General features: G+C 47.0%; 1 protein-coding gene across 9 annotated transcripts in view; it reads right to left on the bottom strand.

The window, feature by feature from the left end:
• The window catches only part of SYNE2 (spectrin repeat containing nuclear envelope protein 2), a 413,158-nt gene that overhangs the window by 8,864 nt on the left and 386,498 nt on the right, over window positions 1-17,796 (bottom strand). For all 9 annotated transcript variants that reach the window (XM_064486012.1, XM_064486013.1, XM_064486014.1 and 6 more), the window contains exons 100-107: window positions 13,204-13,366; window positions 7,749-7,936; window positions 7,078-7,228; window positions 6,562-6,744; window positions 5,051-5,188; window positions 3,542-3,736; window positions 1,340-1,622; window positions 772-840 (exon numbers count right to left, since the gene is read on the bottom strand). In XM_064486012.1, the coding sequence (XP_064342082.1) occupies window positions 772-840; window positions 1,340-1,622; window positions 3,542-3,736; window positions 5,051-5,188; window positions 6,562-6,744; window positions 7,078-7,228; window positions 7,749-7,936; window positions 13,204-13,366 (1,370 nt within the window). The remainder of the gene's footprint in view (window positions 1-771; window positions 841-1,339; window positions 1,623-3,541; window positions 3,737-5,050; window positions 5,189-6,561; window positions 6,745-7,077; window positions 7,229-7,748; window positions 7,937-13,203; window positions 13,367-17,796) is intronic.

Raw genomic sequence — 17,796 nt, 5'->3', positions numbered from 1 at the left:
TTTGCAAAATGTCAGTATGTCCCAGAAGGGAATGAAATGAGACTCATGCAACTGAGCGACACTGGGCCTTCACTAGATGGGTTCACGATGGAGCATAACAAACAGATGATCTGCTGTGGGTGAGTGGCCTTTTGGAGCTGGGGTCTCTGTGGTGGGAGCACTGGCAGTGTGGCCAGGTCCGTGGGCCAAGGGGACTGAAGGCCTCTCAGGAACGATGGGAAGAATGAACATGAGGATGGACTTGGGGACCAAAGGGCTGCTTGTGGCGCCACCTCACCACTGTAGGTGGGCCTCGGGTAGGGAATAAAGGTCGGAGCTGCAAGTCAAGGAAAGGAAGGTGTCTTCTCCTGCGGCAAAGGCAACAGCACGCACCCCCCCGCCCCACCTCCCCACTCTGTTCCCAGGAAATCACCGTAAGCAAGGTAACAGTTCCAAACCAAGCCACCATGAAGAAAGCTTGGCTCATGCCAAAGGACTTGAGTTAGATGGAGGGACAATATAAATACAAAAAGGCACCGTGAAAAATTCCCTTCTGCACAGGCCTGGGGTCGGGGTGGGGGATGGCGTGGGGACTGCTCTGGTCTGGGCGGGTTTTGTATGGAGCACGCAGCTACGTGTGAGTATGGCAGTGCGAATACACCATGACACGAGGACCAAGGCGCATGGTGTGCACAGAGGCAGGGTCAGACATGACGCGGGAGCGAGGTTTAGGATGCGGTGTGCGCCACAGGGGGCTGCCATGTTGAGACACATGCACGGGCAGGGGCCTACCAGAAGACGCTTTCAAAGTTTTTGTGGTCATTTTAAGATAGGCCTCAGGATTTTCGGGGATTTCTACATCTGAAAAAGAACAATGTCATTTTCCTTGCTGCAGGCGTCTGTAGATGAATGCCCAAGTATTAAAACAATAGAAACATTGTCACCAGGGAGGAGAAACGTAACTACCCTTTATCTGTTTCATGAAAAACCTTTAAAAAGCCAGGATTTTCTTCAGCCAACTCCTGACTGACTGAAGCCGTGGTGGGGGAGGGCAAGTGCACAGACAGAACAGAGGAAATCTATGGATGTTTCATCTGAAAAACTTGACTGAGAAGTTCACCAATGAGCTCCCATATATCCAGAGCCATCAGTGAAGAGCCTTCACGACCCAGCATGAGTTTCTTCTCTCTCTCCCTCTCATTCCCCCAGGGATGGCAGTGAGCTGACCTGCAGGTAGGTCAAAGGTGGGAGGACAGAACACGGGAAGCCACACGAAGTCTGGGTCAGCTGGGCGCTGGACTTCGATCCCGAGCTGGCCGTGTGGCTCAGGGGCTGGGAACTTAGCCGGACGGGTCCGTACCTGACAGAGCACTGTAGAACGGGCCCTCCTCGTCGTCTTCGTGAGAGGACGAGCCCCCCACGTCACCTGTGTGATCCCACTCCAGTGGGATGGAGTCCACGCTGACGGGGGTCTCACAGCCAGAGCGCTCGGGCCCTGGTGCTGGGGGCACCAGGTGACAAAGGGACTGAGGGGATGAGGGCTCCTCGCTCTCTCTCCTTTTACGCCAGGAGTCATCCTGGATCTCTCTGGGGTCTTCCATGTCCGTTTCATTCTCAGAGGCCTCCTTTTCATCTTCCAAACCCTGGAGCGGGAGTGTCCAGTTCTCAGAATTACCCAAATCATGGCCTACTGCAATTATGAAGAGCATTAGAAGTCTGCCCCGCCAGCCACCACCAGCGTTTCTGAGGAAGCTCTGAACAGAATGAGGTTCCCTGGCCTTGTGTGTGGCTGTTCCTCTTTAGGCTATCACGTGTGGGGCCTACAACCTGTAGCTTCCAAAACTCTACCGTCTTTCCTAGGAAACCCCAAAATTTGAAATCTAAGTTAAATATCTTTATATAGAAGATAAGGAAATGGGGGACAAAGTTTCATTGTCGGTTAATGGCAGGTTCATCCAAGAGTCAGAAAATAGGAAAAAAAAAAAGTTTTAAAGGCCATTAGAGTGTTCTAGATGAAATTCACAACTTCAAAGACCAGGTTCTTTCTTCCTTTTCTCTAATCTTATTGTTCAGAATATAGAATCTTACTCTGTGTTACAATGATTCTAAGAAAGATGACTGTAAAAGGCTATATTTTAAAGTTGAGTGGGGAGGGTACAGCTCAGTGGTAGAGTGCATGCTTGGCATGCATGAGGTCTGGGGTTCAATCCCCAGTACCTCCGCTGAGAAAAATAAAGTAAAATAAAATTGAGGGACTTGTAGGGTAATTTTTGAGGCTAGCTCTGATGCAGAAATTATGTTTCAAGTTGGCCCACTGGAGACACAAAAATAGAAAAGGTGGCCAGTCGTGTTGGTCAGCAGTCACCAGGGAAGTTTCTGGCACACAAAGGCAGTGAGCTGTGAATAATGGCCTTGCCTCCACCTGTGCTTCCCAAAGGCCCCTTTGTGCAGGGGAAACATAGCTGCTTTTGAAAGCTGGTGCTTGTGGAGCGTCAGGTGAGAAAAAAGCACCAGAAAGGCACAAATACTAAGAGAGAAGAAAAGGCCAACACATCCCAAAGTTACTACTGGAAGCAAAACCAGACCAGTTATGAACGTGTCCCAGGGGTGCTGACACGTGCCAGAGAAGCCCTGTGCTGAGGAATCCGTGGGAAGCAGGAAAGAGCAGCAAGAACTTTCAGAAGGGCCATCCTTTCCATTAGAAATGGTGGCTTCTAAGTAATTATTGGCTCTATATTAGTAAGAGCAGAAAGAACATTTTCAACTCAGCTTTTTAAAGCAGACTCACAAGGAACAAATGAGTGGTTACCAGTGGGGAGAGGGAAGTAGGGAGGGGCAACAGAGGGGTAGACGAGTAAGAGTTACAGACTACTGGGTATCCAATAAGCTATGAGGATCTACTGTACAACACAGGGTATATGCCAATATTTTATAATACCTATAAATGGAGTATAACCTTTAAAAGTTGTGAATTACTATATTGTACACCTGTAACTTACAAAATACTGTAAAGCAACTATACTTAAAAGAAAACCCCCAAACTCCAAAACATTGCTTTTTTTTAACCATAAAAGAAATCACTGTTAACCATTATACAGTAAGTTTTCCAGTTTGTTAAAAATGGAGTGAGTGGGGGTGGTGGTATAGCTCAAGTGGTAGAGCACATGCTTAGCATGCATGAGGTCCTAGGTTCAATCCCCAGTACCTCCATTAAATAAATAAACAAGTAAACCTACCTACCTCCCCCAACAAAACAAAAAAGAACTAAAAATAAATAAATAAATAATTTTAAAAATGAAAAAAAAAAAAAAAAGAGTCAAACATCTACTTCAGTGGGGTTGGGGTGCTGGGGAGGAAGGCGTAGCTTAGTGGTAGAGCACGTGCTTAGCGTGCACGAGGTCCAGGGTTCAGTCCCTAGTACCTCCAGTAAAATAAATACATAAATAAATAAACCTTATTACCTCCCGTCAACAATAAAAAATTAAAAAAGAAAAACCCTAAAAAACAAAACCCATCAACTTCAGGTGGCCCAGAAGCCCTGCGTGGGGGATGGTCCCCTTACCGGCGTGTGGGAGGTGAGCCTCCGGTGGAATCGGGAGACCCTGCCAAACACCTCCTGGCAGTAGCGGTGCAGCTCCTCCAGCTCATCCTCGATCAGCACAGCATCCAGGGGCTCGCTCTTCTGAATGAGCTGCTCCCCAAAAACGATGAGCTGATCAATCTTGTTGGTATTTAACGTAATTTCCTGCTGGAAACCCTATTTAGAATATGAGAAGGAAAGGATTTCAAACTCTAGCTTCATCAATTTTTAACTAAGTGACATAAGATTTAATAATCTAAAACAATCATACAATCCCCCCTCCCAGGCACTGACTTTTCCAATTAAAATAATTCTAAAATATAATTCAAAATGACACATGCACCCCAATGTTCACAGTAGCACTATTTACGATAGCCAAGACATGGAAACAACCTAAATGTCCATCGACAGATGACTCATAAAAAAGATATGGGATATTTACACAATGGAATACTACTCAGCCATAAAAAAGAATAAAATAATGACATTTGCAGCAACATGAATGGACCTGGAGATCATCATTCTAAGTGAAGTAAGCTAGAAAGAAAGAAAAATACCCTATGATATTGCTTATATGTGGAATCTAAAAAAAGGGGACACAAATGAACTTATCTACAAAGCAGAAATACACTCACAGACATACAAAACCACCTTATGGTTACCAGGGTAAATGGGAGTGGGAAGGGATTAATCAGGAGTTTGATATTTGCACCACTTGGTAAGTGATGGAAATGTTAGCTATCTTGATTGTGGGGGTGGTTTCATGGGTGTATACATCAATCAAAATTCATCAAATTGTACATCTGAAATATGTGTAGTTTACTGCACAGGAATTATACCACAATAAAGGTGTTAAAAATAAAATAAAACAATTCTAAGAGTTAGATACGAATGGACATTTCCTATTACTGGATGTGAGGGTCAGGTCTCGTCTTAACGACACCTGGTGGAAACAGAAAATTTCCTATCATCAGTCTCCAACGGGCATTTATTGCTGCTGACATAGTAATAATGCCTACTGGTACCATTACATCAGGGAAGGTAAATTCCCATTTCTCAGCCCCTTATAAAATCTAGCTAAGGAGGAAATTACAGTGTGATTAAAGCGTGATACCGACACGTGTAGCAGTGGGAGAAGAGAGAGCTGTCCCTGGCCCCACTAGTGAGAGTGTCCCTCCTGTTACAGCCTGCAGGTCGCATTCAGACTCGAGCGCTGGAGAAGCAGCATCATACAAAGTTCCGCTTGGAACCTAAAGAGCGTTCTGCCCTTGGATGATTAAAAATGACAAAGAGAACACAGGGCCTCGTTCAGTGACCCCTTGACTGTAAGGAACAGGATCCTTGCTTGTGATAACCCGGCAGTGCACAGGTGGATGCAGTCAGGCCACTCTGATAATGCTGGACTCTGCTCTTGGGGTACTGGGTACTGTACTTGGTCCGCCCCACTGTGCAGAGGGGCCCCCCTGGGGGAGCAGGGGAAGCGGGCCTCACGTTCAGCTGGCGCATCTTGTCATCAGCGTCGCTCTCCGAGAAGTGCTCCACGTTGGTCAGCTGCAGGTCCATCTCCGTCAGCCACACCAGAATGCTCTCCCTGGTCCCCTCGAATTCTTCCCTTTGGTTGGTGAAATGCTGCGAAGGGGGAAGAAAATCATGTTTGTGCTGATGGTGGAACGAGAGCTCAGGCTGACAGCAAGGTCACTCTCAGCAGAAGGGAACAGGGGCCCAGAGTAGCCCCAGGGGCCCACAAGGCGTTCGGCGGGGCAGTGTGGGCTCAGGAGCCTGGGGTCTGGTCCTGGCTGTGCAATACCCACAAAGCCCCTGACTTCTCTGGGTCTCAACACCCTTGTTGGTGGGGGTGTGGGAGTGTTGATCATGATCTCTAAGGTTCTTTCAGCATTTGAAATTCTGTAGTTCTCTGGTCTGTCAGCGATTTTCCCACTCTGTCCTTTGAGGAACCACCTCAAAGTCCAGGCCAGGCACGTGCCTATTTTCACCTGTTTGCTTTTTGCAGAAGCTTTTGCTTGACAGGACTTAGTAGCTTTGAGATGGAAAATTATCGCTCTCAGCGTTGAGCCTGGACGAGTGTCCCATTGCCTTTACTGATATAATTCTGAATGTATTTTCTCAAAGAAAGAAGACTCAGATTTATCACCTCTCAGATTACTGCCTCATAGACAGGCAGCTGATGCTCAGACAAACCAGGATTCAGGGCCAAATGAAGGCGTAGGCTGGTCACAGTCAAACCAGCAGGAGATAAAGAAATTAATGCAAGGGGGCTATCTGAAAAGGTGGCCAATTTCTTCCTGAGAGGGTTAAAAAAAAAAAAAAGTCCAGGTTTTCACCTTCTTGGAATGGTTTCAAGAGCACTCTGCCTTGAGAACAGAAGCAAGGATTAGAATCACTTCCTGTAGCCACAACCCACACCAGTCCTGTCAGTTTACACCTGGACTCACAAAGGGAGATGTACGGTGTCTTCTGCATGACAGAAATCTACAGTGAATGTGTACATCCCAAATTAAACCCATCCTTTGAGGTTAGCGTGCTCTGAAACTGGGAGGATAATCACTGCCCCCAACCTCCACGATCCCTCAGGGTGCAAGAACCAACAGGACACACAAAAGTGGGCAGGCGGGCAAAGTGGGCCTCCTTGCAGGCTAAGAGGTACCTTCACCAGACCCGCTGATGGCAGTGCCTGAGACTCCTCTAATGTGCACACCCTCAGGGGTTACAGATGTCAAAAAAAAGAGATGTGTTTGGTAACACAAACCCTATACCTAGGCTCTGCTCAAGAAACCTGCTCTTTGGCAAATAACTTCTTTAAAAAAAAGAACACTGGCAGCTTGGGTTTAAAGAGAAGGAGGGCTGTGCTGGCGGAATGTTACGACAGCTCAGGCCTCACATGAAATCTTCTATCCGCAGCTTTGTCACAGGCCTGATATCACATGTCAGCCTCCTGCCACCCCCCACAATCTACAAATAACCCGGGACGGAGAGCAGGTTACTCGGAGTCTCCGCAGGATGGCCGTGACCCGCTTCTGGAGGTTGTCCCAGCGCTGGTTGCCCTCGTGCACCATCTGCTTCAGCCTGCTGGCCGAGTCCGTGCGGTTCTCGCGCGCCAGCCGCCGGTACTGCTTGTTGATGAGCTCCAGCTGCGTGAGCCGCTCGTGGATCTGCCGCTGGAAGGCCTGCGGCACAGGGGGCGTCAGCGCCAGAGGCGGCCCTCCCCGACCCCAGACCACCTGCCTTGGTCGGGGCACCCCCAGACTGAACGGCAACAGAGGGCTAACTGCACCGGTTCTGCTGCTGCTGCTGCAGAACAGGCCTCCCAGTTTGCCGCCCGGCGGCCGGCAGGGACGGGTGACCCCCGCAGGGCCGCTGGGGCAGCTGACAGCCGGCTCTGGATGGGGTGTCCTGGCCGCAGATGTGGGGAGCCTGTCCCTTACAGGAAGTCATCTTGGCCATCCCGGACCCGCCATATCCTTGGTTGACAGGAGCATCGGGCAGGGGAGGGTCTTTACCTCAAACCTCTTCAGTTCTTCTTTGGCCACGGTGTACAACACCTCTGAGGAATTCGGGTAGGCCGCTGTCCTCTCTGCTGACTTGAGCCAGTCCTCAAAGCGGGAGTAGTCTTCTAAAAACTTCTGCCACAGCCGCCACGTCTCCTCGATTCTGAGGGGAGGAAAGCAACTCAATATGAGCCATCTATTTCAACCAGAGCGTTCGTGTGGCTTTTTCCCCCTTGACTGGTCCCATCCTCAAGTCCCCTTGTACCGGTGCTAACCCAATGGGAGAGAGACCCGTCTACTGCTTCCAGGAAATAATCTGAGATGTCATTTCTTGGTCAGGACACCCTCCTTGTGGGAGTGCCAGGCTCTCCGAGCTCCTGCTTCATGGAGGTTAACCAAGGGGAGACAGGTGTCTTCTAGTACTTAACGCTGGGACACAGCAGTGCAGTGGCCACCCTCCTTACACCCCGAGACACAGGAGAGCTGGGGAAAGACATGACTCTGATGATACCTTCCTTGAATGATTCCTTTAATGAGCACTGGTCACACCTGCTAAGCCTTCCTTTCTCATACTGGGCACGTCCCCCAGTGAAATGAACAGAAGGGTCACTGTTATGTGGCTCAGAAGGGAACACAGAGTTAGCCGACCACGTGGAAGACATTCAGGGGAGCTTGGTCCTTACTTCATTCTCCGTTCCATCGACATGGCACAAATGTTCCTCCAGCGTCGGTCCAGGCTTCTGGTGGTCTGCTGGATGGAGTCGCACTCGGTCTCGTTGGCACAGGCATCAGAGTCATGCAGGAGGACGTCGCAGATGTTAAACACAGACTCCACTCCTGCGCTGTGCTGCTCAATGTCTCGCTGCAGGTCCTACAACGGTGGAGTAAGAAGCACTGTGAGGTGGCGGTGATGGTGGTGGCATCGAGGGACCTCCAGTGCCCACACTCGTCTTCCAGCCCAGGGGGCACAGTTCTGCATGCATTTCTGCCTAGGTCTCTCCCATCTCCGTGTACCCCTATGCTGTAGCACCTGACACAAGGCCCAACTGCCGGCAGCAATGGGGTTGATTTGTTGAACTGTCTACATGAAGGGCTAGGAGGAGTGGGGGGTCCCCCCGACTACAGCCGACTGCCCCAGGCTCCGGGGAAGCAGGAGCTCTCTGTACTACCCCAGCCCAAGGGCCTCCGATTTAGACCTGGCTTTGGCAAAGTCTTCCCTGGCAAACTGACTATCTTTAGCAGAATCTAAAACTTCAGCAACAGGATCTCGTAACCTTTTATGGGTCACAGAATTTTTAAATCTACTAAGACCTCTGTGCCATCTTCACACACAGAGGCCAGCCTACCCCCGCAAATGAAATTGTGCCCGCAGCTGCGTGGTGTCCACAGCCTCCCCGGGGCCCATCCCAGGGCTCCACAGGCCCAGGAGAAAAATGCCGGGTAGGGACTCCACCCTCCAAGTGACAGAGTCTGGCCACGGCTGGAACTTGGGGAAGGGGCAGGGTCTCTGGAATCTTGTTCTGTGATGGTGACAGTGCTACTGATTCAGGAAAAAGAACTTCACCAAGAGAAAATGCAAGGTTGTAGGAAAAAATGGAAAACTGTTTAAGAAGAAACGTGGCCATTTTCAGTCATCACACAGAGCACGTAACGACACAGTGGCAGGGCTAGGGGAGGGCAAGGTGAGGAGCCTGCTTGTTTTTGCCAATCAGGGTGAGCCAGGCTTCTCCCAACATCCAAATTCTGTGACGAGGGACAGGAGACCACACCACTCATCTTATTACCCAATTACATTGCGACACAGCAGAGACCAAGTTAGATAAGCTGCTGCTCACTATAAAAGTTCCCCAGATTCAACAAAGTTCATTTTACAGGAGGGCCACTGTCCACAGAAAGGAAGTTCATTCTAGGTCACCTTAATATTTAATAATTTTGGAGATTACAATTGGATTACTAGACAGGACTAATGTCTTCTTACTTTCCTTCTGATTAATGTGTGATGTGGATCATTCTGTGTCCAGGTGGAAATGAGAGAATAAAATGCAAACATTTAAAAGTTTTAAATCAAGAAGTTCTTAACACAGATCCTAACTGATTAAAAATCAGCACCTCAAAGTTATATTCAGAAAAAAATGTGTTTTGTCACCCTGTATGTCCTGTGGAGAGAGAGATACAAGGTGATTTTCTTAAGCTCTGCAGTGAGTCCTGGACAAGTGCCTGAAATGCTGGGATGGAACCGTCTTCTTGGCGACAGTGGAGGACTAGCTTTATCACTATTAGGTTTAAACACAATTCCAGATTTAAGAATTCCCACTGGTTCATGGGACTGCCACAGGCTTTCCTAATATTGATAAATACCCCTCTTAACTTTTTTGTCAAAATAATAAGGAACCTTAACGTTGGTGCTAAGTGAGTAATACTGACAATTTTAATTGGTACCAATTTTAACAGGTATCAGTTGAAAAGTGGTACCTGCCCCTGACCTCACCTGGTGAGGCTGGGCAGAAGCCGGAGGAGAAGCACTGAGAAAGTCTAGTCTATGGATCAACATGAGTGTCATGCATCTTAACAGGCTCTTTGCAGTCACTCTACATTATTTACTCAGCTTACATCGAATAAAACAGCTCCAGAAAACTGATTAATATAAAGTGTGAACGAGAACAAGAAATGAGCTCTATGATCATTGATACAAGATTATCCATATCTTGGTTAAAAAAGGAGTCCAAAGGTTTTCAAAATTTCCAAAAGAAACTTCTAAAACACCACAGAATGGCCCACTGATACTGTAGCACGCACTAGTTACTCTGTAAAACACAAAGTGATGGACCATATTTAAAAACACAAACCACTTATGTGCTGAACAAGTGACATTTTACAAACTGAAATGATCCTACCACTAGCACCCATGGAGGCACGCGTGTGCGCACTGAATGGATTTCAAAACTGTTCCAATGCAGAGACAAGCTGGACTTAAGAAAAAACAAAACAACATGAAAGACTTTTTTGTCAACGGTTCTGGAAGCACGGGCTCCTCTTTTTTTGTTTTTCTGCTCCTGAGCAGGTGACACAGAGCAATGAAGCTGGGAAAGAGCTAAAGGAAGTTGGGCGGGGGGTGGGGGAGGCAATGGGGACAGATTGGGGGAGACAGGAAATTAGAGCTGAGAATGCAGCCAGGAAGAATGAGAATACAAAAGGAACTAGAAAAATAAGATAAAGAGGGAAAAGAAGAAAACCATGTGGTGCGTTGTGGGGCCCCAGAATGTCTCCACGGGAGGGGATAGGGGTGGCAAGCAAGTCCAGCGGGGTGGTCTTGGGGAGTGGTCTGGGGAGTTGGCATGAAGCTGAGTTGGCCCAGTTGGGGGTACTGGTAATTACAGGGTGTGGGGGTAGCCACCTGTGTCCAGCCGCCATCAGGCACCCTCAGAGAATCAGGACACCCAAAGAAAACAGGAGAGAGATGCTGGAGACAGTGAAAGTGGTTCAGGGTTTTCAGGGTCACAGAGGTTGCCACCACTTCCTTTGCATTTTGAAGACAATATATTCTACAGGAATAAGAATATAATCCTTATTAGCCTAAGGAGTGTCACATAAAGAAGAGAAGAACAAAAGACTTTTATAAGGCCGACTCCTTCTGCACCAGGCCCCCGAGGGCATCAGAATGAAGGTCCAGGGACTTCACCACTCTTAATCACTTTTGGGGCCTGAGGGCATTTGCAGAAGACACTACTAGGTGATCCCCAGTGTTTGGGTCTTATTTCTGGAAGCAATAAGCAACTCATTATATTTAAATCAGACAGAAACATAGGTAAGGTTTTTTTTTCTTCAAATGGCTCACACACAATTTTTTGTGTGACACATTTCCTGTTTTTAGTGGAGCATTTAAGGTCTGGGTTTAGTTATAACTTTGTTTTTACAATAAAAATACTAAAGGTTTCCTCAGGACATCTGTAGTAGGCAGAATACTGGCACACCCCAGCGAGGTCCACGTCCTCATCCCCAGCACTTGTGACTATGCTAGGTGACATGGCAAAGGAGAATTAAGCTTGCCAATCAGCTGACCTTAAAATAGGGAGATTATCCTGGATTAGCTGGGTGGGCCCAATGGGTCCTTGAAAGTAGAAGAAGAGTCAATCAGAGGGAGGAGCGACTATGGAAGAAAGGCCCAGGGAAATGCAGCATTGCTGGCTTTGCAGATGGAGGAAGGAGACCATGGACCAGGAAACGTGGGTGACCTCTAGGACTTCAAGGCAAAGAAATGGATTCTCCCCGAGAGCCTCCAGTAAGGAATCTGGCCCTGCTGACATGTGACCTCAGCCCTGTGTCTGATATCTGACCTCCGGAATTATAAGATGATAAATTTGTATAAAGCTGCTAACCTCTGGTGATTTGTGACAGTGGCAATACAAAACTAATACAACATCTAATTTCTTTACAGCAACGGTCATCCTGAACACGAACTCCATAATTTTTTTTTGTAACCAAGGGGTAAGGATTCCAAAATGGTGATTCTGAATTCTATAAAGAGGAAACCTTCAAATCATGATACCAGACTGAAATATATACCATTTCAGTACTGGAACAAACACAGCCAAGAGAATGGCAGCAGCTCCAAACTGTACATTTTGGGGAATAAATTCCCTGCAAATTAATGATAAAATGTTAACAGATGTTCTTAGTCCCTGCCAACAGTCAGTCATTCTTGAAGAGGAAAAATGTTGTCAGCTTCTATTCTGTTTACCTGAAAGAACTCACCAGTCAGGGTAAATAATTATTTGCAAGGCTTTGTCTATTAAGAGGCTGTTCAAGAAATTCAACCTAATGGGTCAATCTTGTAAATAAAGCTGATAATGTTCAGTAGCTGTGATTCTACTGATAAGGGCATTAAAATCTCTGTAATGTCCATTAACGTGGTAGTTATATCAATATTCATTTCTCTACAAAGCAAAGACAGAATTTAGACGACCTCAATGAAAAAGACATACTTGAATTTCTGAGGCTAAGTGGAAAAACCAGTATTTTTACTTTGCAGCATGGCTAAGTCATACTAGCTTGAAAATCAGAGAAGAGGCATTATTTAAACAGTAATTGTAACAGGATTAAATAAAGATCTAAGTTGAGAGTAATATCGAAAACTTAGCTCTCTTTCGTGGTAGCATGAGATGTTACTTACTACCGTGAGAAGGACCGATCTGAACTCAAGAGAATTTACCATCAAGGAGTGGCCTTCTGGCCTTGATGATAATCTGATGAAAAAGGTTCAGCCCCTAGCTCTGTCTCCAAGCAGCTGTGACATGTAGGTGAATCTCTCTGCTGTGCTGACAGACAACAAACAGCAAGGTTTTGGAGGTAATGTGAAGAAAGCAGTACACGTCTGAGAACCTGGTGACCACATGCTTATGTGGTTAAAACATAAACTGCTCACAGGACTGAGGAAATCAAGTGAAGGAAAGCCACTAAGAGAATAAAGTAAAATTAACTATTTTAAAAATAAAGACAAGCTCAGGCACCACATATGAGAATGAACAGGCGAACATGAGCCCATGGAGGGCAGGAGAGTGGATCTGTTAAGTTAGATCAAAGAGCACCCACCAGGTTAGGTGGCAGCACCCAGTGAAGTTTCCAAGGTTGGCTAAAAGGGTACGTAACTGATGACAGAGATGCACAGAACATTGCAGGAGAGGCTTCCTATGCTACGGGTCCAAGTATGCACCCTTTTTTTGAAGCTCTTAACAGACACATCAGGTATTGTCCCATGAAAACCTTCTTTGGTTAGAAAAATTATTTTTCTTTCAATTCATTGCCTTCTAAAACTACATTAACAAAAACAAAACAAAGATCAAAGTTAGGAAAATACAAAATAAAAGACCCTGTTTATCACTAAGATTAATGTCTGCATCTTAAAATTACTCCAAGTATTTCCCAAAGAGCTACGTAAATGGTTGTGGTGGGGTGGGCACTTCAGAGACGGATGCCTCACACCCCCGAGAACATGGGAAAGGTGGTCAACTTTCTTTAGAAAAGACAAACCAGTATCATGACACGTGAACCTGCTAAAACACACAGCCAGTGCGGGGAGGGTCTGAGCTGGCGGAGACTGTGCACTGCAACGCTCTGACAAAGCCCACTTCTCACTCCCACCTGCTGTTCGGCGAGCCTCTTCTGGATCTCTTGATCATCACAGACGTCATAAACCACGGGCTTAGAAAGCTCAGACTCGATCCGAGCCAACCAGGTGCGAAGGTTGCTCATGTTTTTGTCTAACTGCTGAATAAAAGCAAAGGTCTCCTTCAGCTTCTTCACCCTAAACACATTTGCAGGATAAAAAGACATGGAAAACAAAAGCAGAATGTTTAGTGGTGAGCAGAACGCACCCACAGGCGTGCTGGAGGGTAAAAAGTAATCTTTGTTGGTAACTGATTTTTACAGCAGGGACAACACTCCTGTCCCCAGATAAGAGTTTTCACAAAACATGGGACACTACAAAATTGCTGTTCTGGTAGATTTTTCAGATGGATTAAGAGTTAATCTACCCAAGCATATGTGAATTTCTGTCATTCCCAGGGTGGGACCCTTGAGACCCAGAACAACTTTCTGGGGCACCAGAGGAGACAAGAGATGCCATTTCTTTCTTTTCAGGTTAAGATAACCACACGTGGCACCTGTCCAGTTTCCATCCTGGGTACGCTCGAGATCGCAGCAGCCAGGGACCTTCTCTGATGGGTAAACATGTTACACGCCTGATTCACCAGTGGTATTTGGTCCATGATGCTTCTCATGGGACCTTCCTCCTGAGCAAGTACAGAGCACATGCCAAACCCCACCACGGCCAGTCTGAGGGACTGCGGGTGCCACACGCACAGACGCAGCCGATGATGGCGCAGCTGTGTCAGCCAAAAAAGGGAGGGGGGGGCACAGTTCACCTGCAAGAACCGCTCCACCTCCACCTACCTCAGCAGTCCGCCTGACTCGGCATGGAGAGGATCTGAACTAACGCGCACGGTGTCAGCGCACACAGAGAGCTCATGCGCACTCACGTGAATGTGCTGCCAAGGGGACATGATGCAGGGGCTGAGAGAAAACGATCTCCATACAGATCCCGAAAGAAAAGGAGAAAATCCTCAAGTAGAGCAAAGGAAGGCTTGTTCTGGTCACCGGTGGACTTTTTAGTTAATCCTAGAGACTGGAAGTAATGCCTCCAACAGAAAGTTCCCACTTATCAATCCTCACATTACGAGGTGTTGTCAGAACTGCACCCCACAGCATTGGGAAGAGAAAGGGGGCGCTGACCCTAACTCAGGACGTGTGCCGCCCATCCCACACTGCCATCTCTTCCTCGACTGCCTGTGAATGGCTTCCTGCCGCCCTCCTCACCCCTCTACCAGCCTTTGGTTCTGGAGCTAAAGTGTACAGCGCATCTGATCCTCACCCTAACCCTTCCACAGGCCTCACCCTGCCCTGCCCTCCTCAAAGCAGCCCCCTTCCCTCCTCCTGGAGCCCCTGCCCCTGCTCTCCGAGATGAGCGGGGCCTCCGTGCCCACATGCCCCCTCAGTGCTCCAGCTCGATGTGACTCTGCATCCCTCATCCACGGTGTGGCATCAGGACAGAGCCCATACCCACCTGGCCACATGGGGCTTGCATTAGTACACCCTCCCCCACCCTGTCTGGTGGGCAGGAACTGTCAATAAACATCTGGTAAATTAAATAATAAGTATGAGCTATGATGCTGTTATTTCAGTAAACCACAGAGTTGTGTGTGTTTTGTTGTTATTATTTTTTTGCCTCCTACTATTGACGAGATCAACCCTGGGGGCTGACTTCTAGCTTCAGCTCTATTTCCAGCCAGCCTTCTGATTTAGGGAAAAATCCTTCTACTTTAACCCTTCGTCTCCAGTAGGTCTCTGAGGTCCCTCCAGCTTCAGGGAGGTGGTAGCATCAGGGAGGTGATACTCAGGTCAGAGCTCTGGAGGTGAGCAGACCCAGGTCTCAGTCCCACTGTACCATCTATAAGCTGAGTACCCAGCAAGGAACCTAACATTCCTGACTCCATCTCCTTCTTATCTGCAAATTATCCACCTTACAGTTAATTGTTGAGTCGAAAACAAGAGGATGCATGTAAAGAATTTGACGTACAGTAAGCACTCAGTATAACACTAGCTTTTATTATTGCTGATTTTGACCACACAATTCTACAAATAACACCTCATTTATACAGCACTGGACCTCACACAGTCCTTTTCTAAGTATTTTATCCTCAACAGCGCCATGAGATAGGCAAACTTGGAAGGAGGCCGTGGAGCCTGGTGGGGAAGAGCCAGACTTTGCGGTCAGGGTCTGGGTTTGAATTCTGGTTCTGTTTAACCTCACCTGTAAAATGGTGTCCACAGCAGTACTTTCCTTCACTGGGTGGCTGAGAGGGCTGAATGAGATACAAACTCATGAAAGGCACTGGGCACTGTGCCTAACAGAGATAAATGCCCAGAAACTGTGGTCACAATGATTTTAAGGAGGTATATTTTCCAAATTATATTCCTCCTCAAATACCACAAAGAGAAGTTTCCTTCAAAGCCACAAGATGATTTATTAAAAAGGAAGTAACAGAATCTGGGGCCAGGCATGGATGCAGCTGTAACCTAGATCCCTGCCCTTTGTTCCCATGGCTTTAGAGGTACACCTTCCTCACCCCAATGTCTTGTCACCTTACGTGCCCAGGGACCAGAAAGAACACTACAGATAATGCCAGAGTAGTGGGGAACCCCGGGACCCATGGGACGAAGTCTTCCATGCAGTTTGCAAGGGGCTGCCTTCCTGGGAGGCTCTGGCTCTCTAGGAAGAACCCTGCCCTGAGAGCTTCCTGGGGGTGGGGGGAGAGGAGCTCAGGCCAGCAGCCTCTGCACAGCTCTCCTGCTTCCTGCTCCCCCTACCTCCTCCTAGAATGGCAGCCCTCACTGCTTCATCCAGCACCTGATCCTATTCCAGCATACGGATCTCAACCTCTTTATTTTAAAAAGAAGAGGGCTAGAACACAATTTTTTACATGAAGGGAGTTAACAAGTAATAAAATAACCTGGGTGCAGAAATACTGAGATGCACTGATCCTGAATCCTGTTAATCCCAAGGGTGAGGTGCATAGTAAGCAGAGGGGGAAGTATAGAGAAGGTGGACGAATAATTTGCTTGGCTTCCCCAGGACCATGGAACTCCAGGCCAGTGGTGTCCAAAATGTGGTCCTCAAGATAAACCAATGGGGTGGGAATAAAATATTAGACTTTCTATGGTTAGCCCATCCTTTTAAAATTTCTGCATTGGGTATGCTTTATAATTCACAGACTTCATTACTAAAATGGAACATACATGGAACATGCTGACATCTCTATGTGCCAGGCTTGCTGTGTTTTATCTCTGTTAGCAACTCATTTAATCCTTACAACAGTGCTGTGAGATCAGAATAGTGATATCTCCATTTGACAGATGGAATCACCGAGGCAATGAGATGAAATAGTTTACCACAGTCACATGGTCATTAATTAAATGGCAGAGGCAGGATTCCAACCTGGGCAATCTGGCTGGAGCTGCTGTCTTAAGCACTTCTCTCATGTCATCTCCTGCATATGCTAATGTGTGCATGTTGAGGGGACCTGATAGTTTCCACTGCTGTCAGGGAACATGATCAGGAGTCTAGACCAACGGCTCCAGGACACACCAGGGGGTAGGAGTCCATCCACCAAGTGCTGCATTTGGGGTACCCACTTTGCCTCTCCATGATTTCCCTTCAATAACCACTGGCTTTGTCCTGGGTCCTGTGCAGGTCCTGAGGATTCAAACATAACTTATTCCCAAAGAGCTCACTATATAATTTAGATCTTAATTTAGATATCATAATACAATATAGGAAGTGCTCGATAAATATCTTCTGAATGAGTACATGACATTCACTCACACCTTCGAACCTGTCTTTTTCATAAAAGAGGTGGTCATACTTTATTTTAAAGGCAAGAGGTAAAGATCAGAGCACCTCTGAGCCATCTTGCCACCAACAATTTGGTGTCACACTATGAGCCACGCATGCTCCTACACCTTTGTTCCATACTGGACAAGTGAAGTACTTACAAACAAGCACACACACCACATGCACACCTAGGGCTTAATTAAAGAGGAAGAGAGAGTAGGTGGGAAAGAAAAGGTCACCAAGAAGCTACAAAACATTCACCCAATCAGGACTTAACCTGCTTCTATATCCCAACCTCTTACTGAAAGCATCACATCCCAAAAGGCCCAGTGGTACAAAGAAATTGCACCAGATAATCACACGTTACCACTCACTCAGAACTGTCAGATGCACTGCTGAGTCTGTAAGGTTCTATTCTGCACAGACACTAATCTGATTATCTAATTTCCCAGGTCAGGAGCACACATCATTTGCCAACTCAGGCAACCTACCTTTGAATTAGGCCTTGTTAATATTGCTCTTGGAAAATTTTAAATCTCAAGTTAATATTGGGAAACAAGGAAACCTATTCAGAAACCAGACTGTTGGCACAGGGAAGCAAGTACAATTCTGCATGACATCAACCACCAAGGCCGTGTAAGTAGCTCACTATCTCTGCACTGGCCCATGCTTCCCCCAGGGGTGCTAGAATAATACTAATTACACATATATTTCAACAAATCCTATTTTGCCAGAAAAAATCAGCATGATTCCCTGAGCTAGTTCTGAGGATGGCAAAAACAAAA

This window comes from Camelus dromedarius, chromosome 5, assembly GCF_036321535.1.
Source record: "Camelus dromedarius isolate mCamDro1 chromosome 5, mCamDro1.pat, whole genome shotgun sequence".
NCBI classification, from domain to species: domain Eukaryota; kingdom Metazoa; phylum Chordata; class Mammalia; order Artiodactyla; family Camelidae; genus Camelus; species Camelus dromedarius.
Note: the sequence above shows the minus strand (reverse complement) of the source record. Positions and strands in the feature narration are given on the sequence as shown.